This window comes from Ascaphus truei, chromosome 11 (assembly GCF_040206685.1).
Source record: "Ascaphus truei isolate aAscTru1 chromosome 11, aAscTru1.hap1, whole genome shotgun sequence".
Lineage (NCBI taxonomy): Eukaryota > Metazoa > Chordata > Amphibia > Anura > Ascaphidae > Ascaphus > Ascaphus truei.
Genome location: NC_134493.1, coordinates 51,633,104 through 51,657,876, shown reverse-complemented (window position 1 = coordinate 51,657,876; position 24,773 = coordinate 51,633,104). Strand labels below are relative to the sequence as shown.

General features: G+C 50.6%; 1 protein-coding gene across 1 annotated transcript; it reads right to left on the bottom strand.

The window, feature by feature from the left end:
• Positions 1–21,029: 21,029 nt before the first annotated feature.
• LOC142463449 (E3 ubiquitin-protein ligase TRIM39-like) lies at positions 21,030–24,290 on the bottom strand. The gene has a single exon (XM_075566218.1). It carries the CDS (start codon positions 24,276–24,278, stop codon positions 22,689–22,691), a length of 1,590 nt encoding a protein of 529 aa, XP_075422333.1. The 5' UTR covers positions 24,279–24,290; the 3' UTR covers positions 21,030–22,688.
• Positions 24,291–24,773: the final 483 nt, after the last annotated feature.

The window sequence follows — 24,773 nt, the reverse complement described above, 5'->3', positions numbered from 1 at the left end:
GTCCCCCATGACCTTCCCATCGTTCCCCATTTTCCACATCGTCCCCCACGATCTTCCCATCGTTCCCCATTTTCTTCCCATCATTCCCTATTTTCTCCATCGTCCCCCACGATCTTCCCATCTTTCCCAACGATCTTCCCATCGTTCCCCATCGCCCCCCATAATCTTCCCATCGTTCCCCATTTTCCCCATCGTCCCCCATGATCTTCCCATCATTCCCCATCGTCCCCCATGATCTTCCCATCGTTCCCCATTTTACCCATCGTCCCCCATGATCTTCCCATCGTTCCCAATTTTCCCCATAGTTCCCCATGATCTTCCCATCATTCCTCATTTTCCCTATCGCCCCCCATGATCTTCCCATTGTCCCCCATGATCTTCTCATTTTCCCCATGATCTTCCCATCATTCCCCATTTCTGCCATCATCCCCATGATCTTCCAATCATTTCCCATTTTCCCCATCGTCCCCCATGATCTTTCCATCGTTCCCCATTTTCCTTATCGTCCCCCATGATCTTCCCATCGTTCCCCATGATCTTCCCATTGTTCCCCATTTTCCCCATCGCCCCCCATGATCTTCCCATCATTCCCCATTGTCCCCAAATGATCTTTCAATCGTTCCCCATTTTCCCCATCGTTCCCCATTTTCCCATTCGTCCCCCATGATCTTCCCATTGTCCCCCATGATCTTCTCATTTTCCCCATGATCTTCCCATCATTCCCCATTTCTGCCATCATCCCCATGATCTTCCAATCATTTCCCATTTTCCCCATCGTCCCCCATGATCTTTCCATCGTTCCCCATTTTCCTTATCGTCCCCCATGATCTTCCCATCGTTCCCCATGATCTTCCCATTGTACCCCATTTTCCCCATTGCCCCCCATGATCTTTCCATCGTTCCCCATCATCCCCCATGATCTTCCCATTGTTCCCCATGATCTTCCCATCGTTCCCCATTGTCCCCAAATGATCTTACAATCGTTCCCCATTTTCCCATTCGTCCCCCACAATCTTCCCATTGTTCCCCATCGCCCCATGATCTTCCCATCTTTCCCCATTTTCCCCATCGTCCCCCATTATATTCCCATCGTTCCCAATTTCCCCCATCGTCCCCCATGTTCTTCCCATCGTCCCCCATGATCTTCCCATCTTTCCCCATTTTCCCCATCGTCCACCATGGTCTTCCCATCATTCCCCATTTTTCCCATCGTCCACCATGATCTTCCCATCATCCCCCATGTTCTACCCATCGTTCCCCATTTTCCCCATGATCTTCCCATAGTTCCCCATTTTCCCCATCGCCCCCCATGATCTTCCCATTGTTCACCATCGTCCCCATGATCTTCCCATCGTCCCCCATTTTCCCCATCGCCCCCCATGATCTTCCCATCGTTCCCCATCATCCCCCATGATCTTCCCATTGTTCCCCATGATCTTCCCATCGTTCCCCATTTTCCCCATCGTCCCCCATGATCTTCCCATCGTTCCCCATCGCCCCCCATGTTCTTCCCATCGTCCCCCATTTTCCCCATTGTCCCCCATGATCTTCCCATCGTTCCCCATTTTCCCCATCGTCCCCCATGATCTTCCCATCGTTCCCCATTTTCCCCATCGTCACGCACGATCTTCCCATGGTTCCACATTTTCCCATTCGTCCCCCACGATCTTCCCATCGTTCCCTATTTTCTCCATCGTCCCCCACGATCTTCCCATCGTTCCCCATGATCTTCCCATTGTTCCCCATTTTCCCCATCGTCCCCCATGATCTTACCATCGTTCCCCATTGTCCCCCATGATCTTCCCATCGTTCCCCATTTTCCCCATAGTCCCCCATGATCTTCCCATCGTTCCCCATTCGTCCCCCATGATCTTCCCATCGTTCGCCATCGTCCCCCTTGATCTTCCCATCGTTCCTCATCGCCCCCATCATCTTCCCATCATTCCCCATTTTCCCCATCGTCCCCATGACCTTCCCATCGTTCCCCATTTTCCACATCGTCCCCCACGATCTTCCCATCATTCCCCATTTTCTTCCCATCATTCCCTATTTTCTCCATCGTCCCCCACGATCTTCCCATCTTTCCCAACGATCTTCCCATCGTTCCCCATCGCCCCCCATAATCTTCCCATCTTTCCCCATTTTCCCCATCGTCCACCATGGTCTTCCCATCATTCCCCATTTTTCCCATCGTCCCCCATGATCTTCCCATCGTCCCCCATGTTCTACCCATCGTTCCCCATTTCCCCCATGATCTTCCCATAGTTCCCCATTTTCCCCATCGCCCCCCATGATCTTCCCATTGTTCCCCATCGTCCCCATGATCTTCCCATCTTCCCCCATTTTCCCCATCGCCCCCCATGATCTTCCCATCGTTCCCCATCATCCCCCATGATCTTCCCATTGTTCCCCATGATCTTCCCATCGTTCCCCATTTTCCCCATCGTCCCCCATGATCTTCCCATCGTTCCCCATTTTCCCCATCGTCCCCCATGATCTTCCCATCGTTCCCCATTTTCCCCATCGTCACGCACGATCTTCCCATGGTTCCACATTTTCCCATTCGTCCCCCACGATCTTCCCATCGTTCCCTATTTTCTCCATCGTCCCCCACGATCTTCCCATCGTTCCCCATGATCTTCCCATTGTTCCCCATTTTCCCCATCGTCCCCCATGATCTTACCATCGTTCCCCATTGTCCCCCATGATCTTCCCATCGTTCCCCATTTTCCCCATAGTCCCCCATGATCTTCCCATCGTTCCCCATTCGTCCCCCATGATCTTCCCATCGTTCGCCATCGTCCCCCTTGATCTTCCCATCGTTCCTCATCGCCCCCATCATCTTCCCATCATTCCCCATTTTCCCCATCGTCCCCATGACCTTCCCATCGTTCCCCATTTTCCACATCGTCCCCCACGATCTTCCCATCATTCCCCATTTTCTTCCCATCATTCCCTATTTTCTCCATCGTCCCCCACGATCTTCCCATCTTTCCCAACGATCTTCCCATCGTTCCCCATCGCCCCCCATAATCTTCCCATCTTTCCCCATTTTCCCCATCGTCCACCATGGTCTTCCCATCATTCCCCATTTTTCCCATCGTCCCCCATGATCTTCCCATCGTCCCCCATGTTCTACCCATCGTTCCCCATTTCCCCCATGATCTTCCCATAGTTCCCCATTTTCCCCATCGCCCCCCATGATCTTCCCATTGTTCCCCATCGTCCCCATGATCTTCCCATCTTCCCCCATTTTCCCCATCGCCCCCCATGATCTTCCCATCGTTCCCCATCATCCCCCATGATCTTCCCATTGTTCCCCATGATCTTCCCATCGTTCCCCATTTTCCCCATCGTCCCCCATGATCTTCCCATCGTTCCCCATCGCCCCCCATGTTCTTCCCATCGTTCCCCATTTTCCCCATTGTCCCCCATGATCTTCCCATCGTTCCCCATTTTCCCCATCGTCCCCCATGATCTTCCCATCGTTCCCCATTTTCCCCATCGTCACGCACGATCTTCCCATGGTTCCACATTTTCCCATTCGTCCCCCACGATCTTCCCATCGTTCCCTATTTTCTCCATCGTCCCCCACAATCTTCCCATCGTTCCCCATGATCTTCCCATTGTTCCCCATTTTCCCCATCGTCCCCCATGATCTTACCATCGTTCCCCATTGTCCCCCATGATCTTCCCATCGTTCCCCATTTTCCCCATAGTCCCCCATGATCTTCCCATCGTTCCCCATTCGTCCCCCATCATCTTCCCATCGTTCGCCATCGTCCCCCTTGATCTTCCCATCGTTCCTCATCACCCCCATCATCTTCCCATCGTTCGCCATTGTCCCCCATGATCTTCCCATCGTTCCCCATCATCTTCCCATCGTTCCCCATTTTCCCCATCGTCCCCCACGATCTTCCCATCGTTCCCCATCGTTCCCCATTCGTCCCCCATGATCTTCACATCGTTCGCCATCGTCCCCCTTGATCTTCCCATCGTTCCTCATCGCCCCCATCATCTTCCCATCATTCGCAATTGTCCCCCATGATCTTCCCATCTTCCCATCGTTCCCCATTTTCCCCATCGCCCCCCATGACCTTCCCATCATTCCCCATTTTCCACATCGTCCCCCACGATCTTCCCATCATTCCCCATTTTCTTCCCATCATTCCCTATTTTCTCCATCGTCCCCCACGATCTTCCCATCTTTCCCAACGATCTTCCCATCGTTCCCCATCGCCCCCCATAATCTTCCCATCGTTCCCCATTTTCCCCATCGTCCCCCATGATCTTCCCATCATTCCCCATCGTCCCCCATGATCTTCCCATCGTTCCCCATTTTACCCATCGTCCCCCATGATCTTCCCATCGTTCCCAATTTTCCCCATCGTTCCCCATGATCTTCCCATCATTCCTCATTTTCCCTATCGCCCCCCATGATCTTCCCATTGTCCCCCATGATCTTCTCATTTTCCCCATGATCTTCCCATCATTCCCCATTTCTGCCATCATCCCCATGATCTTCCAATCATTTCCCATCGTTCCCCATCGTCCCCCATGATCTTTCCATCGTTCCCCATTTTCCTTATCGTCCCCCATGATCTTCCCATCGTTCCCCATGATCTTCCCATTGTTCCCCATTTTCCCCATTGCCCCCCATGATCTTTCCATCGTTCCCCATTTTCCCCATCATCCCCCATGATCTTCCCATTGTTCCCCATTTTCCCCATCGCCCCCAATGATCTTCCCATCATTCCCCATTGTCCCCAAATGATCTTTCAATCGTTCCCCATTTTCCCCATCGTTCCCCATTTTCCCATTCGTCCCCCATGATCTTCCCATCGTTCCCTATTTTCCCCATCGTCCCCCATGATCTTCCCATCGTTCCCCATCGTCCCCCATGATCTTCCCATCGTTCCCCATTTCCCCATCATCCCCCATTATATTCCCATTGTTCCCCATTTCCCCAATCGCCTCCATGATCTTCCCATCGTTCCCTATTTTCCCCATCGTCCCCCATGATCTTCCCATTGTTCCCCATCGTCCCCCATCGTCCCCCATGATCTTCCCATCGTTCCCCATTTTACCCATCGTCCCCCATGATCTTTCCATCGTTCCCCTTTTTCCCCATCTTCCCATTGTTCCCCATTTTCCCCATCGTCCCCCATGATCTTCCCATCATTCCCCATGATCTTCCCATCGTTCCCCATTGTCCCCAAATGATCTTCCAATCGTTCCCCATTTTCCCATTCGTCCCCCATTATATTCCCATCGTTCCCCATTTCCCCCATCGTCCCCCATGATCTTCCCATCTTTCCCCATTTTCCCCATCATCCACCATGGTCTTTCTATCATTCCCCATTTTCCCCATCATCCCCCATGATCTTCCCATCGTCCCCCATGTTCTTCCCATCGTTCCCCATTTTCCCCATGATCTTCCCATAGTTCCCCATTTTCCCCATCGCCCCCATGATCTTCCCATTGTTCCCCATCGTCCCCATGATCTTCCCATTGTTCCCCATTCTCCCCATCGCCCCCCATGATCTTCCCATCGTTCCCCATCATCCCCCATGATCTTCCCATCGTTCCCCATTGTCCCCAAATGATCTTACAATCGTTCCACATTTTCCCATTCGTCCCCCACAATCTTCCCATTGTTCCTCATCGCCCCATGATCTTCCCATCGTTCCCTATTTTCCCCATGATCTTCCCATCTTTCCCAATTTCCCCCATCGTCCCCCATGATCTTCCCATCGTCCCCCATGATCTTCCCATCTTTCCCCATTTTCCCCATCGTCCACCATGGTCTTCCCATCATTCCCCATTTTTCCCATCGTCCCCCATGATCTTCCCATCATCCCCCATGTTCTACCCATCGTTCCCCATTTTCCCCATGATCTTCCCATAGTTCCCCATTTTCCCCATCGCCCCCCATGATCTTCCCATTGTTCACCATCGTCCCCATGATCTTCCCATCTTCCCCCATTTTCCCCATCGCCCCCCATGATCTTCCCATCGTTCCCCATCATCCCCCATGATCTTCCCATTGTTCCCCATGATCTTCCCATCGTTCCCCATTTTCCCCATCGTCCCCCCATGATCTTCCCATCGTTCCCCATCGCCCCCCATGTTCTTCCCATCGTTCCCCATTTTCCCCATTGTCCCCCATGATCTTCCCATCATTCCCCATTTTCCCCATCGTCCCCCATGATCTTCCCATCGTTCCCCATTTTCCCCATCGTCACGCACGATCTTCCCATGGTTCCACATTTTCCCATTCGTCCCCCACGATCTTCCCATCGTTCCCTATTTTCTCCATCGTCCCCCACGATCTTCCCATCGTTCCCCATGATCTTCCCATTGTTCCCCATTTTCCCCATCGTCCCCCATGATCTTACCATCGTTCCCCATTGTCCCCCATGATCTTCCCATCGTTCCCCATTTTCCCCATAGTCCCCCATGATCTTCCCATCGTTCCCCATTCGTCCCCCATGATCTTCCCATCGTTCGCCATCGTCCCCCTTGATCTTCCCATCGTTCCTCATCGCCCCCATCATCTTCCCATCATTCCCCATTTTCCCCATCGTCCCCATGACCTTCCCATCGTTCCCCATTTTCCACATCGTCCCCCACGATCTTCCCATCATTCCCCATTTTCTTCCCATCATTCCCTATTTTCTCCATCGTCCCCCACGATCTTCCCATCTTTCCCAACGATCTTCCCATCGTTCCCCATCGCCCCCCATAATCTTCCCATCTTTCCCCATTTTCCCCATCATCCACCATGGTCTTCCCATCATTCCCCATTTTCCCATCGTCCCCCATGATCTTCCCATCGTCCCCCATGTTCTACCCATCGTTCCCCATTTCCCCCATGATCTTCCCATAGTTCCCCATTTTCCCCATCGCCCCCCATGATCTTCCCATTGTTCCCCATCGTCCCCATGATCTTCCCATCTTCCCCCATTTTCCCCATCGCCCCCCATGATCTTCCCATCGTTCCCCATCATCCCCCATGATCTTCCCATTGTTCCCCATGATCTTCCCATCGTTCCCCATTTTCCCCATCGTCCCCCATGATCTTCCCATCGTTCCCCATTGCCCCCCATGTTCTTCCCATCGTTCCCCATTTTCCCCATTGTCCCCCATGATCTTCCCATCGTTCCCCATTTTCCCCATCGTCCCCCATGATCTTCCCATCGTTCCCCATTTTCCCCATCGTCACGCACGATCTTCCCATGGTTCCACATTTTCCCATTCGTCCCCCACGATCTTCCCATCGTTCCCTATTTTCTCCATCGTCCCCCACAATCTTCCCATCGTTCCCCATGATCTTCCCATTGTTCCCCATTTTCCCCATCGTCCCCCATGATCTTACCATCGTTCCCCATTGTCCCCCATGATCTTCCCATCGTTCCCCATTTTCCCCATAGTCCCCCATGATCTTCCCATCGTTCCCCATTCGTCCCCCATGATCTTCCCATCGTTCGCCATCGTCCCCCTTGATCTTCCCATCGTTCCTCATCGCCCCCATCATCTTCCCATCGTTCGCCATTGTCCCCCATGATCTTCCCATCGTTCCCCATCATCTTCCCATCGTTCCCCATTTTCCCCATCGTCCCCCACGATCTTCCCATCATTCCCCATCGTTCCCCATTCGTCCCCCATGATCTTCACATCGTTCGCCATCGTCCCCCTTGATCTTCCCATCGTTCCTCATCACCCCCATCATCTTCCCATCGTTCGCCATTGTCCCCCATGATCTTCCCATCTTCCCATCGTTCCCCATTTTCCCCATCGCCCCCCATGATCTTCCCATCATTCCCCATTTTCCCCATCGCCCCCCATGATCTTCCCATCATTCCCCATTTTCCCCATCGTCCCCCATGACCTTCCCATCATTCCCCATTTTCCACATCGTCCCCCACGATCTTCCCATCATTCCCCATTTTCTTCCCATCATTCCCTATTTTCTCCTTCGTCCCCCACGATCTTCCCATCTTTCCCAACGATCTTCCCATCATTCCCCATCGCCCCCCATAATCTTCCCATCGTTCCCCATTTTCCCCATCGTCCCCCATGATCTTCCCATCATTCCCCATCGTCCCCCATGATCTTCCCATCGTTCCCCATTTTACCCATCGTCCCCCATGATCTTCCCATCATTCCCAATTTTCCCCATCGTTCCCCATGATCTTCCCATCATTCCTCATTTTCCCTATCGCCACCCATGATCTTCCCATTGTCCCCCATGATCTTCTCTTTTTCCCCATGATCTTCCCATCATTCCCCATTTCTGCCATCATCCCCATGATCTTCCAATCATTTCGCATCGTTCCCCATCGTCCCCCATGATCTTTCCATCGTTCCCCATTTTCCTTATCGTCCCCCATGATCTTCCCATCGTTCCCCATGATCTTCCCATTGTTCCCCATTTTCCCCATTGCCCCCCATGATCTTTCCATCGTTCCCCATTTTCCCCATCATCCCCCATGATCTTCCCATTGTTCCCCATTTTCCCCATCGCCCCCAATGATCTTCCCATCATTCCCCATTGTCCCCAAATGATCTTTCAATCGTTCCCCATTTTCCCCATCGTTCCCCATTTTCCCATTCGTCCCCCATGATCTTCCCATCGTTCCCTATTTTCCCCATCGTCCCCCATGATCTTCCCATCGTTCCCCATCGTCCCCCATTATATTCCCATCGTTCCCCATTTCCCCATCATCCCCCATTATATTCCCATTGTTCCCCATTTCCCCAATCGCCCCCATGATCTTCCCATCGTTCCCTATTTTCCCCATCGTCCCCCATGATCTTCCCATTGTTCCCCATCGTCCCCCATCGTCCCCCATGATCTTCCCATCGTTCCCCATTTTACCCATCGTCCCCCATGATCTTTCCATCGTTCCCCTTTTTCCCCATCTTCCCATTGTTCCCCATTTTCCCCATCGTCCCCCATGATCTTCCCATCATTCCCCATGATCTTCCCATCGTTCCCCATTGTCCCCAAATGATCTTCCAATCGTTCCCCATTTTCCCATTCGTCCCCCATTATATTCCCATCGTTCCCCATTTCCCCCATCGTCCCCCATGATCTTCCCATCTTTCCCCATTTTCCCCATCATCCACCATGGTCTTTCTATCATTCCCCATTTTCCCCATCATCCCCCATGATCTTCCCATCGTCCCCCATGTTCTTCCCATCGTTCCCCATTTTCCCCATGATCTTCCCATAGTTCCCCATTTTCCCCATCGCCCCCATGATCTTCCCATTGTTCCCCATCGTCCCCATGATCTTCCCATTGTTCCCCATTCTCCCCATCGCCCCCCATGATCTTCCCATCGTTCCCCATCATCCCCCATGATCTTCCCATCGTTCCCCATGATCTTCCCATCGTTCCCCATTGTCCCCAAATGATCTTACAATCGTTCCCCATTTTCCCATTCGTCCCCCACAATCTTCCCATTGTTCCCCATCGCCCCATGATCTTCCCATCGTTCCCTATTTTCCCCATGATCTTCCCATCGTTCCCCATTTTCCCCATCGTCCCCCATTATATTCCCATCGTTCCCAATTTCCCCCATCGTCCCCCATGATCTTCCCATCGTCCCCCATGATCTTCCCATCTTTCCCCATTTTTCCTATCGTCCACCATGGTCTTCCCATCATTCCCCATTTTTCCCATCGTCCCCCATGATCTTCCCATCGTCCCCCATGTTCTACCCATCGTTCCCCATTTTCCCCATGATCTTCCCATAGTTCCCCATTTTCCCCATCGCCCCCCATGACCTTCCCATTGTTCCCCATCGTCCCCATGATCTTCCCATCTTCCCCCATTTTCCCCATAGTCCCCCATGATCTTCCCATCGTTCCCCATCATCCCCCATGATCTTCCCATTGTTCCCCATGATCTTCCCATCGTTCCCCATTTTCCCCATCGTCCCCCATGATCTTCCCATCATTCCCCATCGCCCCCCATGTACTTCCCATCGTTCCCCATTGTCCCCCATGATCTTCCCATCGTTCCCCATTTTCCCCATCGTCCCCCATGATCTTCCCATCGTTCCCCATTTTCCCCATCATCACGCACGATCTTCCCATGGTTCCACATTTTCCCATTCGTCCCCCACGATCTTCCCATCGTTCCCTATTTTCTCCATCGTCCCCCACGATCTTCCCATCGTTCCCCATGATCTTCCCATTGTTCCCCATTTTCCCCATCGTCCCCCATGATCTTACCATCGTTCCCCATTGTCCCCCATGATCTTCCCATCGTTCCCCATTTTCCCCATAGTCCCCCATGATCTTCCCATCGTTCCCCATTTTCCCCATCGTCCCCCACGATCTTCCCATCGTTCCCCATTCGTCCCCCATGATCTTCCCATCGTTCGTCATCGTCCCCCTTGATCTTCCCATCGTTCCTCATTGCCCCCATCATCTTCCCATCGTTCGCCATTGTCCCCCATGATCTTCCCATCGTTCCCCATCATCTTCCCATCGTTCCCCATTTTCCCCATCGTCCCCCATGATCTTCCCATCATTCCCCATTTTCCCCATCATCTCCCATCGTCCCCCATGATCTTCCCATCGTTCCCCATTTTTCCCATGATCTTCTAGTCGTTCCCCATTTTCCCTATCGTCCCCCCTGATCTTCCCATCGTTCCCCATTGTCCCCAAATGATCTTTCAATCGTTCCCCATTTTCCCCATCGTTCCCCATTTTCCCATTCGTCCCCCATGATCTTCCCATCGTTCCCTATTTTCCCCATCGTCCCCCATGATCTTCCCATCGTTCCCCATTGTCCCCCATTATATTCCCATCGTTCCCCATTTCCCCATCGTCCCCCATTATATTCCCATCGTTCCCCATTTCCCCAATCGCCCCCATGATCTTCCCATCGTTCCCTATTTTCCCCATCGTCCCCCATGATCTTCCCATAGTTCCCCATCATCCCCCATCGTCCCCCATGATCTTCCCATCGTTCCCCATTTTACCCATCGTCCCCCATGATCTTTCCATCGTTCCCCTTTTTCCCCATCTTCCCATCGTTCCCCATTTTACCCATCGTCCCCCATGATCTTCCCATCATTAACCATGATCTTCCCATCGTTCTCCATTGTCCCCAAATGATCTTCCAATCGTTCCCCATTTTCCCATTCGTCCCCCATTATATTCCCATCGTTCCCCATTTCCCCCATCGTCCCCCATGATCTTCCCATCGTCCCCCATGATCTTCCCATCTTTCCCCATTTTCCCCATCATCCACCATGGTCTTTCTATCATTCCCCATTTTCCCCATCGTCCCCCATGATCTTCCCATCGTCCCCCATGTTCTTCCCATCGTTCCCCATTTTCCCCATGATCTTCCCATAGTTCCCCATTTTACCCATCACCCCCCATGATCTTCCCATTGTTCCCCATTGTCCCCATGATCTTCCCATCGTTCCCCATTTTCCCCATCGCCCCCATGATCTTCCCATCATTCCCCATCATCCCCCATGATCTTCTCATTGTTCCCCATGATCTTCCCATCGTTCCCCATTTTCCCCATCGTCCCCCACGATCTTCCCATGGTTCCCCATTTTCCCATTCGTCCCCCACGATCTTCCCATCGTTCCCTATTTTCTCCATCGTCCCCCACGATTTTCCCATCGTTCCCCGTGATCTTCCCATTGTTCCCCATTTTCCCCATCGTCCCCCATGATCTTCCCATCGTTCCTCATTGTCCCCCATGATCTTCCCATCGTTCCCCATTTTCCCCATAGTCCCCCATGATCTTCCCATCGTTCCCCATTTTCCCCATCGTCCCCCACAATCTTCCCATCGTTCCCCATTTTCCCATTTGACCCGCATGATCTTCCCATCGTTCCTCTTTTCCCCCATGATCTTCCCATCGTTCCCCATTTCCCCATCGTTCCCCATGATCTTCCCATTGTTCCCCATTTTCCCCATCGTCCCCCATGATCTTCCCATCGTTCCCCATTGTCCCCCATGATCTTCCCATCGTTCCCCATTTTCCCTATAGTCCCCCATGATCTTCCCATCGTTCCCCATTTTCCCCATCGTCCCCCACGATCTTCCCATCGTTCCCCATTTTCCCATTCGACCCCCATGATCTTCCCAACTTTCCTCATTGCCCCCATGATCTTCCCATCATTCGCCATCGTCCCCCATGATCTTCTCATCGTTTCTCATCGCCCCATGATCTTCCCATCGTTCGCCATTGTCCCCCATGATCCTCCCATCGTTCCCCATTTTTCCCATGATCTTCCAGTCGTTCCCCATTTTCCCCATCGTCCCCCCTGATCTTCCCATCGTTCCCCAAGATCTTCCCATCGTTCCCCATGATCTTCCCATCATTCCCCATGATCTTCCCATCATTACCCATTTTTCCCATGATCTTCCCATCGTTCCTCATTTTCCCCATCGTCCCCCATGATCTTCCCATAGTTCCCCATGATCTTCCCATCGTTCCCCATGATCTTCCCATCATTACCCATTTTTCCCATGATCTTCCCATCGTTCCTCATTTTCCCCATCGTCCCCCATGATCTTCCCATAGTTCCCCATGATCTTCCCATTGTTCTCCATTTTCCCCATCGTCCCCCATGATCTTCCCATCGTTCCCCATGATCTTCCCATTGTTCCCCATAATCTTCCCATTGTTCCCCATCGTCCCCCATGATCTTCCCATCATTCCCCATGATCTTCCCATTGTTCCCCATTTTCCTCATCGCCCCTCATGATCTTTCCATCGTTCCCCATTTTCCCCAAATGATCTTCCAATCGTTCTTCATTGTCCCCATTGTCCCCCATGATCTTCCAATCGTTCCCCATTTTCCCCATCGTCCCCCATTGTTCTCCATTTTCCCATTTGCCCCCCACAATCTTCCCATTGTTCCCCATCGTCCCCATGATCTTCCCATCGTTCCCCATTTTCCCCATCGCCCCCCATGATCTTCCCATCGTTCCCCATCGTCCCCCATGATCTTCCCCAATGATCTTCCCCATCGTTCCCCATTTTCCCCATCGTCCCCATGATCTTCCCATAGTTCCCCATCGTCCCCCATGATCTTCCCATTGTTCCCGTTTTTCCCCATTGTCCCCCATGATCTTCCCATTGTTCCCCATGATCTTCCCATTGTTCCCTATTTTCCCCATCGTCCCCCATGATCTTCCCATAGTTCCCCATCATCCCCCATCGTCCCCCATGATCTTCCCATCGTTCCCCATTTTACCCATCGTCCCCCATGATCTTTCCATCGTTCCCCTTTTTCCCCATCTTCCCATCGTTCCCCATTTTACCCATCGTCCCCCATGATCTTCCCATCATTAACCATTATCTTCCCATCGTTCTCCATTGTCCCCAAATGATCTTCCAATCGTTCCCCATTTTCCCATTCGTCCCCCATTATATTCCCATCGTTCCCCATTTCCCCCATCGTCCCCCATGATCTTCCCATCGTCCCCCATGATCTTCCCATCTTTCCCCATTTTCCCCATCATCCACCATGGTCTTTCTATCATTCCCCATTTTCCCCATCGTCCCCCATGATCTTCCCATCGTCCCCCATGTTCTTCCCATCGTTCCCCATTTTCCCCATGATCTTCCCATAGTTCCCCATTTTACCCATCACCCCCCATGATCTTCCCATTGTTCCCCATTGTCCCCATGATCTTCCCATCGTTCCCCATTTTCCCCATCGCCCCCATGATCTTCCCATCATTCCCCATCATCCCCCATGATCTTCTCATTGTTCCCCATGATCTTCCCATCGTTCCCCATTTTCCCCATCGTCCCCCACGATCTTCCCATGGTTCCCCATTTTCCCATTCGTCCCCCACGATCTTCCCATCGTTCCCTATTTTCTCCATCGTCCCCCACGATTTTCCCATCGTTCCCCGTGATCTTCCCATTGTTCCCCATTTTCCCCATCGTCCCCCATGATCTTCCCATCGTTCCTCATTGTCCCCCATGATCTTCCCATCGTTCCCCATTTTCCCCATAGTCCCCCATGATCTTCCCATCGTTCCCCATTTTCCCCATCGTCCCCCACAATCTTCCCATCGTTCCCCATTTTCCCATTTGACCCGCATGATCTTCCCATCGTTCCTCTTTTCCCCCATGATCTTCCCATCGTTCCCCATTTTCCCCATCGTTCCCCATGATCTTCCCATTGTTCCCCATTTTCCCCATCATCCCCCATGATCTTCCCATCGTTCCCCATTTTACCCATCGTCCCCCATGATCTTCCCATCATTAACCATGATCTTCCCATCGTTCCCCATTGTCCCCAAATGATCTTCCAATCGTTCCCCATTTTCCCATTCGTCCCCCATTATATTCCCATCGTTCCCCATTTCCCCCATCGTCCCCCATGATCTTCCCATCGTCCCCCATGATCTTCCCATCTTTCCCCATTTTCCCCATCATCCACCATGGTCTTTCTATCATTCCCCATTTTCCCCATCGTCCCCCATGATCTTCCCATCGTCCCCCATGTTCTTCCCATCGTTCCCCATTTTCCCCATGATCTTCCCATAGTTCCCCATTTTACCCATCACCCCCCATGATCTTCCCATTGTTCCCCATTGTCCCCATGATCTTCCCATCGTTCCCCATTTTCCCCATCGCCCCCATGATCTTCCCATCATTCCCCATCATCCCCCATGATCTTCTCATTGTTCCCCATGATCTTCCCATCGTTCCCCATTTTCCCCATCGTCCCCCACGATCTTCCCATGGTTCCCCATTTTCCCATTCGTCCCCCACGATCTTCCCATCGTTCCCTATTTTCTCCATCGTCCCCCACGATTTTCCCATCGTTCCCCGTGATCTTCCCATTGTTCCCCATTTTCCCCATCGTCCCCCATGATCTTCCCATCGTTCCTCATTGTCCCCCATGATCTTCCCATCGTTCCCCATTTTCCCCATAGTCCCCCATGATCTTCCCATCGTTCCCCATTTTCCCCATCGTCCCCCACAATCTTCCCATCGTTCCCCATTTTCCCATTTGACCCGCATGATCTTCCCATCGTTCCTCTTTTCCCCCATGATCTTCCCATCGTTCCCCATTTTCCCCATCGTTCCCCATGATCTTCCCATTGTTCCCCATTTTCCCCATCATCCCCCATGATCTTCCCATCGTTCCCCATTTTACCCATCGTCCCCCATGATCTTCCCATCATTAACCATGATCTTCCCATCGTTCCCCATTGTCCCCAAATGATCTTCCAATCGTTCCCCATTTTCCCATTCGTCCCCCATTATATTCCCATCGTTCCCCATTTCCCCCATCGTCCCCCATGATCTTCCCATCGTCCCCCATGATCTTCCCATCTTTCCCCATTTTCCCCATCATCCACCATGGTCTTTCTATCATTCCCCATTTTCCCCATCGTCCCCCATGATCTTCCCATCGTCCCCCATGTTCTTCCCATCGTTCCCCATTTTCCCCATGATCTTCCCATAGTTCCCCATTTTACCCATCACCCCCCATGATCTTCCCATTGTTCCCCATTGTCCCCATGATCTTCCCATCGTTCCCCATTTTCCCCATCGCCCCCATGATCTTCCCATCATTCCCCATCATCCCCCATGATCTTCTCATTGTTCCCCATGATCTTCCCATCGTTCCCCATTTTCCCCATCGTCCCCCACGATCTTCCCATGGTTCCCCATTTTCCCATTCGTCCCCCACGATCTTCCCATCGTTCCCTATTTTCTCCATCGTCCCCCACGATTTTCCCATCGTTCCCCGTGATCTTCCCATTGTTCCCCATTTTCCCCATCGTCCCCCATGATCTTCCCATCGTTCCTCATTGTCCCCCATGATCTTCCCATCGTTCCCCATTTTCCCCATAGTCCCCCATGATCTTCCCATCGTTCCCCATTTTCCCCATCGTCCCCCACAATCTTCCCATCGTTCCCCATTTTCCCATTTGACCCGCATGATCTTCCCATCGTTCCTCTTTTCCCCCATGATCTTCCCATCGTTCCCCATTTCCCCATCGTTCCCCATGATCTTCCCATTGTTCCCCATTTTCCCCATCGTCCCCCATGATCTTCCCATCGTTCCCCATTGTCCCCCATGATCTTCCCATCGTTCCCCATTTTCCCTATAGTCCCCCATGATCTTCCCATCGTTCCCCATTTTCCCCATCGTCCCCCACGATCTTCCCATCGTTCCCCATTTTCCCATTCGACCCCCATGATCTTCCCATCTTTCCTCATTGCCCCCATGATCTTCCCATCATTCGCCATCGTCCCCCATGATCTTCTCATCGTTTCTCATCGCCCCATGATCTTCCCATCGTTCGCCATTGTCCCCCATGATCCTCCCATCGTTCCCCATTTTTCCCATGATCTTCCAGTCGTTCCCCATTTTCCCCATCGTCCCCCCTGATCTTCCCATCGTTCCCCAAGATCTTCCCATCGTTCCCCATGATCTTCCCATCATTCCCCATGATCTTCCCATCATTACCCATTTTTCCCATGATCTTCCCATCGTTCCTCATTTTCCCCATCGTCCCCCATGATCTTCCCATAGTTCCCCATGATCTTCCCATCGTTCCCCATGATCTTCCCATCATTACCCATTTTTCCCATGATCTTCCCATCGTTCCTCATTTTCCCCATCGTCCCCCATGATCTTCCCATAGTTCCCCATGATCTTCCCATTGTTCTCCATTTTCCCCATCGTCCCCCATGATCTTCCCATCGTTCCCCATGATCTTCCCATTGTTCCCCATAATCTTCCCATTGTTCCCCATCGTCCCCCATGATCTTCCCATCATTCCCCATGATCTTCCCATTGTTCCCCATTTTCCTCATCGCCCCTCATGATCTTTCCATCGTTCCCCATTTTCCCCAAATGATCTTCCAATCGTTTTTCATTGTCCCCATTGTCCCCCATGATCTTCCAATCGTTCCCCATTTTCCCCATCGTCCCCCATTGTTCTCCATTTTCCCATTTGCCCCCCACAATCTTCCCATTGTTCCCCATCGTCCCCATGATCTTCCCATCGTTCCCCATTTTCCCCATCGCCCCCCATGATCTTCCCATCGTTCCCCATCGTCCCCCATGATCTTCCCCAATGATCTTCCCCATCGTTCCCCATTTTCCCCATCGTCCCCATGATCTTCCCATAGTTCCCCATCGTCCCCCATGATCTTCCCATTGTTCCCATTTTTCCCCATTGTCCCCCATGATCTTCCCATTGTTCCCCATGATCTTCCCATTGTTCCCCATCGTCCCCCATAATCTTCCCATTGTTCCCCATTGTCCCCCATGATCTTCCCATCGTTCCCCATTTTCCTCATGATCTTCCCATTGTTACCCATTTTCCCCATCGCCCCCCATGATCTTTCCATCGTTCCCCATGATCTTCCCATCGTTTCCCATTTTCCCCATCGCCCCCCATGATCTTCCCATCGTTCCCCATTTTCCCCAAATGATCTTCCAATCGTTCCCCATTTTCCCCATGATCTACCATTCCCCTGTATGTTATATCTGCCCTGGGTGTTGGAATCCCCGCTGTTGTGTCCCCATATAATAAACCTTAAATTTATTATGCTCCCTGTGTCTGGCTAGTGTTACCTGTGTCTCAGAAAAGGTCGCCCTGTGCTTTAAAAAAAACCTCTTTCCTACACCACTTTTTATCTGAAATTAACATCAGCGATAGAAAAGACGCCTGTGACACGGGAGAGAGGGGCCCTGGTGAAAACTCTATAAAATAAACACTGGCGGGTTATTTTAATTCTCTTAAGAACATCAGACATGGAAAGATTATTTTAGAAGATGAATTGTTAAAACACAATACAGACATCAGCAATCTCAGCCTTATCTGAGGGGGCAGGAATAAGTCCGTCACTGTGCTTTGGGGGAGATGTAAGGAACGCGGGAGGGTATAGGCACAAGTGACCCCGGATGGGTAGTTATACGGGGCAATCTCTGCCTTTATCCCACTGTAAGATATTGCTGTGGGAACAAGGTTATTACCGGTCAGTGTTACACATACATGGTTGGATATCTGGGTGTGTGCTGGGGGTGGATTGTACTTACCAGCCGGCCCAGGAGATTCCTTAAAGAGCAGCCCTTCTCCTGCAGGGTCATGACGTCTCCATGGCAACATGTCGTCATGTGATGTCACGGCCTCATGACGTTAGGTCGCCATGACAACGCGAGACTGCAGGAGAAGGCCGCTCCGAAGCGCGCACACACACCTTAGGGTGAGGAGCGGTCCTGCGTCAGTCCAGGGACTTCCCAGCTCCCTCCTCCAGTTGGGCTGAAATTGGTCCCGACGCCGACAGTAGGAGGGAGAGTATTGCAGGCAGTCAGGGAACTGCCAGCCGCCGCTGCTTGGGGGCCGCAACACAGACCCACTGGGGCAACCCCAAGCACCCAATAGTCCAACCCGCCCATGGGCGCGTGTATATATTATGCTGTTATTTTTCAATCTATGTTGTGTGTATTTCATACAAAACTAAGTGCAGCTGATATGTAAATGTCGTGTTCAATCCACAACCAAAATCCCAAAGGGTTTATCTCCCAACAAGGTTGCCAGGTTGCTTGTCCAAAAATACTGGACAACCCCCCCGCCCCCCCAAATACATTTCAAATATACCCCCAGCGCCCCCCCAAATACATTTCAAATATACCCCCAGCGCCCCCCCAAATACATTTCAAATATACCCCCAGCGCCCCCCAAATACATTTCAAATATACCCCCAGCGCCCCCCAAATACATTTCAAATATACCCCCAGCGCCCCCCAAATACATTTCAAATATACCCAAACCGCCCCCCCAAATACATTTCAAATATACCCAAACCGGCCCCCCAAATACATTTCAAATATACCCCCAGCGCCCCCCCAAATACATTTCAAATATACCCCCAGCGCCCCCCAAATACATTTCAAATATACCTCCAGCGCCCCCCCAAATACATTTCAAATATCCCCCATCATCATGATCTCATCTCCCCAGGCTGGCCCCCATCACCATCATCTTATTCCCCCCATCATCTTCTCACCCTAGCTCCCCATCCTCTCAGCCTGGCCCCCCATCCTGTCACATCTCAGCCTGGCCCTCCGGCTGCCCTCTCCGCAAAAATGATAATACCGGACACACTGTCCGGTATTAACTCAGATTTTATACCGGACAGGCAACGGAATTACCGGCCTGTCCGGGTGAAATCCGAACACCTGGCAACCCTACTCCCAACCCCCAGAATCCCTGCATTGTAATACACACTGCAGCCTGCCAAACAGTGTGAGACACACACAGGACAGCACAGCGTCTTACCATGTGCAGCATTTTATCTTTATTGGGTTAAGGCAATAAGGATACCTGGCGCTGGAAAAGACACTTGGTCCATGAACAGATTCTCTCCACCACATCTGACAAGATACATCTTGTAAGTAGGCACATTGTGTCATGGTTTATACAGGGGAGCGCAAACTTTTTGTGCTGCGCCCCCCTGTCTCTCTGCCCCCGGCTCTCGCGCCCCCCTGCCTTCCTTCAGCCGCGTCAGATGACGCTGCGTGGGCGTGTGACGTCAGGTCACATGGTTGCCATGGCGACGCAACACAGACGGCTGAATCCCGGTAAGTAAACAGTTGCAGGGGCCTCACGCGATCCCCCGGCATTTAATTTAAATGCCTGGGGGAAGAGCGCGGGGCCTCTGTAACTGCCCACGCCCCCCCCCCAGCACAATCTCCCGCCCCCCACTTTGCGCACCGCTGGTTTATTAGACTCCTCGGTCTAGGTGTGCTGCGCAATGGTGCGCTTTGTTTAAAAACATTCCAGGGTGAACATCTAAGAAGCGACTGGTCAGGGGAATTGTCAACATCACTCATCAGACAATTCAAAGATCTGTGCAGCACATGGACTAAGGCTGCGGTCCCAGTCACTGCTACAGCGCACACCTCGGCGAGCGCTGTGCGTGTAAGCACCGCCCCTCAATGGGGCTGGGCCCAGTACTCACCTCCCCGCTGAAGGTGCAGCCGCGCTGTACTCGCAGTTTTTTTTAACTCTATGGAATGGAGTTCAGAACTGGCGACGGAGGCGTGGCCACGCCCTCGCCGGCGCTTCACCCAATGAGGGCGAACCAGCCGCGTGAGGTCATGACCACGCCCCCGCAAAACCCCGACCCCTCCCGTTGCAATCTCCCTCTCTCCCTAAAGACCGCAGACCGCGGGTAGCGCTGTGCACGCGCCGACCCCCCCCCCCGCCGGGCGCGCGTCACAGTGATCACTGGGACCGCAGCCTAAGTGTCTTTTCCAGCGCCAGGTATCCTGTATTACCTTAACCCATTGATCTGTATGTAAGTTGTGGAGATAACTTACACTGTGGGAAACCTTGGCTGCTCTCATCTGAATTGGATGAATTGGATTAATTATGTATTAGCACTATTTTATATTCATCACGAAATTTCACATTTAAAGGTCAAGCGCTGACAGGCTTAGGGTGTTTTAGTTAGTTTATTTTCACATTTTATCTTTATTGTCTACTTATAAATCATATACAGCGAATGAAACCAAATAGCACAAACATCATTAGGTCTATGAAAGTAACTACAAACGCTTAAACACATAGGGCCTCATGCAGAGAGCAGCGCAAAAAGTGAAAGCGGCATTAATTGGCGGATTCTGCCTTCAGAAAGGCAGAAACCGGCAAGTTTAAAAAAAAGCGCCATTTTTTTTTTTCCCCTTCAAATTCGCCGCGCGCCTGGAGAGTTTAAAATCTCTCCAGTTTTTTTCTCTGCCGTATGCAGAGAGCCGCGATCGCCATCTAGTGGCTGTTCGCGGCAAAAAAATGGCGCGATTTTCAACATTTTCCCTCTCCACCAAGCAGCTGGCGCTCCGCGGCCGGTGGAGGAAAAAAAAAAAAAACGCGATTTTTTCCCCAGTAGTTTCAACAGCGCTAATAGCGCTGGTTGAAACTCTCCATATGCAGAAAGGCAGTTTTCTGCCCTTTCTGCATATGGACATAAAAACTCTCCAAAAAAGGTAAAAAAATTCCCCCTCTCCAATTCTGCATAGCGCTGCTCTCTGCATGAGGCCCAAAATAGGCAGGAAAATCTACCAATTAGAAAGAAAAGGGAGGAATCCCTGTGGAAAGTATAAAATAATGACAAAAACAACAAAATATGTTTCTGATTATGATAGATTACTTATAAAGGGGACGGTCTCACTTATAACCACAGGGGACTATTGCCAGCAATATGTTTATTCAGTTACAATGAGGTGCTGGCTTTTAAAATTAACAGATGTTTTTAATATTTAGATTTTTTTACTCTTGTGTAATCAGTATTTTTACAGAACCTCTTTTTTCACCGGAAAAATGTCCCCAATGTATTTTTTGAGAAGGTAATAATGACGCTTTAATTAGAAAACTAGGAAAGGTTAGATGGCAATTAGGCCCAGATCCACAACATGGTGCTATGCTTCAGCACGCCGTTACTCCCATTCATGTGCAGCTCAGCCCCTTCTGTGCATCTGGCCTAAGTGGTTTATAAGATTCTAAGACAAGCTGCAGACAGACAGAAAGTGTGCGACAAGACACAAGAGACTAGAACTTTCTTACTATGTCCATCATTTTATTTGTATTGTCTATAGATCGTAGTCAGTAAATTACACACAACTGACACAAACCTCTATTTCTGTGAAAGTAAGACATTAATTGTTCATTCAAACCCCAGAAGCTGAATAACATAATATTTACTAATAATATTATATTTATTAATAATATTATATAAAATGTATAATATGTGTAGGATCTCTGGAAATCTACCAATTAGAGAGAAAAGGTTAGAATCCCAGAGGAAAGCATGAAAAGATTGACATCAACACTGGCAAAGTGCCCCCTATTTATAATTATGGGAAGTAATAAAGATGCTTTTACTAGAAAAACAGGTCAGGCTGCAGTGTAATACGTGGTTTATAAGGTAGAGAACTGCAGGATTCCCAATGACAGGTAACACAAAGGGCTGTATTTACTAAGCAGTGCTACTCAATAAAACACCTTCCAGTCCTGCGTAATAAATATAGACCTTTATGGCCTATTAAGTTGAATGGGATACAGGGTGTTTTCTGGTGCTAGAGAAGGTGTCTTATTGATAAAACAAATAACACAAAGAAGTTATAACATAGAAACCTAGTTGAATAGAAACGCACATGGGTATTAGAATAATTGTAATAATAATCGGATAATAAACGTGAATAAAATAATATCACGTGAATGTGCACGCTGGGAGGACATTGCTAACACAGAATTTACTGTAGTTGAGGCTGAAATAATCCTCTTTCAGACCGGTCACTGATTTCTATCGCACTGAATCTCACTATTTGCTATCATCAGAGGTGTCACCGACTAATATAAAAATTACGTTTCTGGGGCCAGAACCCCCAATTCCTGCTGATTTCAGTAATTGGAGGTTGAAATCTCTACTCTTTTATTGATCACATGACCCAAAGGCAGGAAATAACCCAATCTGCTGCCCAATGTATTTAGGAAACATCAACGGGATATATATATATCCATCTCAAGCGATACAATAACTCCACCCCTGCCCCTAATAAACTGAAAACATATCTCTTAACACACCAGGCTGCAGAAAATACAATTTTCTTACTCTATTTTCTCTGTTATATATTAAGAGATTTCCTTTTCATTATTTTTAGCTTTTGATTGTGATGCAGCCACCAGGAGTTATATAGAACGCAGCATGCAGAGGCTCAGTGAAGGTGGCGGTGAAGGTGTGTAAGTGTCTGATCGGGTCACACAGCTGATAAAAGGACAGCCGCCCAGCCTCATAGTCCAGGTATATTCCAATGGCCAACAGGGGAAACACTGGGATTACACTTTTGAATTCAGAGTTGTGACGAGCTGCAAGATCTTTATCAGCCCAATCCAGAGACCAGGACACATCATTCTGTCCAAGAAAGTCCTCCACATCTATGGGATCTCTCCCTATACTGGGATAGGCCACCCCTACAGACCAATCTCCTGCTTCACTGACCTCCACTTCCCAGTAATGTTGTGCTGAGGAAAAGCTGCAGCTGCTTAACACCTGATATGTAGAAGTGAACCGCTCTGGTACATCAGGACGTTGGTGATCTGTGTCAGAATCAGAGGCAGTTTTCAGGTCATCTGATAAATCTATGTGATTATTCGCTGTATTTACATCCAGTAATATGTCTGAAGCTTCCTGCACATGGAACCCGCTCTTTCCCTTTATATCAAACAAACTAGCAGCAAAGCGTTTAAGGCCATTGTGTAATGTCAGTGAGATCAGCGCCTCGTCCAGACAATCAGTAACATCCGTATCACTGTCACCATCACAGCCCTCATTACAGCTGTCATTGCTTTTCTCCCCATCATAACTTTCTTTAAGTACAGTTAATGGGTCAGGGATGTTGCAGAGCTCCTCAATGTGAAGCATCTCCCTGGACAGCTCGTCCTTCTTTATTTCCAGCTGCTGGATTAGATCAGAGACTTGGAGAGAAACCTGCTCTTCCTGCCTGGTGATCTCACTCAGGACTCGCTTCTCTAGGACTTCCAGCTGTTCCCTGATGTCCCTAAACAGGGCAGTGACTCGGTCTGTTACCTCGGCTGCTTTTTCTTGCGCTTCTCTCTTCTGTTCCTGCAGACTCTGGGCTGTTTTCTCAGTCTCCTCTCTCACTGAGGTCAGTTTCTCCAACACATTTCTCAGTTTCACCTTCTTCTTCTCAGAGGCCTCATTCAGCAGCTCCACCAGGTGTCCCCTGTGCTCTCCAAACACGCAGCAGGACACACAGACACAGGCAGCATCCTCAGAGCAGTAATACTTCAGGGGCTCCTTTTGGATGGGGCATTTTCTGTTCTCCAGAGAAGTGGTGGGGTCAGTTAAGACGTGTCCCACTGACTTGCTGTGTCTCTTTAGGTGTTTGTCACACAGGGAGACGTCACACAGCAGACAGGTTTTAGCAGCAGGTACAGAGGAGTCACAGTAAGTGCAGAAGATCACAGCCGCCTCCTGCTCTGGCTGAGTAGATAGGAAACGCTCCACTATGTTATACAGCTTCAGGTTCCTCTGCAGTGCAGGACGCTCCTGAAACTCTGCTCTGCATTCAGGACAGGTATAAAGTCCAGATCCCTCCTGGGAATACCACACCCTCCCAATACAGCCCTGGCAGAAGTTATGCCCACATCTCAGAATTATAGGCTGGGTATAAATGCTCAGGCAGATGGGGCAGGTTAGCTCCTCTCTCAGATCAGCAGACGCCATGCTTGAAAGCAGCAACAAGCAATGAAACAGGAAGTCCCTTATTATTCAGCACACAGGGGGCGGGGAGTTTGTTACTCAGATTTCAGTGACTTGGCTGTTAACCCTGCATGTTCCTGGCTGTAGTATTCAGCTGATGCTGAGCGTGCTGTGTGCTTGGCACTTGCCGCTTTTACTTATTGCAGTCTTTATGTGGAAGTCCCTGCGTGCTTGTGCGCGGGCACGCACGCTCACCCAAGCTTGGAGCTTGAGCAGACAAAAAAAAATTACTTTGAAGCGCGTTCAACTTGCCCGCAATGCCCCCCCCCCCCGCTTGCAAAATAAACAGGACACCCAGCGCTCATGCTTAGAGTTGGTGACATCACCGCTCAAGCATGAGTGCGGTCAGCACCAGCGGGGACGCAACCTTAGGCTGCGGGCATGGTCAGTGCTTAGCCGCGCTCACGCATGCCAGTGAGCCCCTGCAGCCTCAATGAGAGTGGCTTTAGAAGGGGCTCG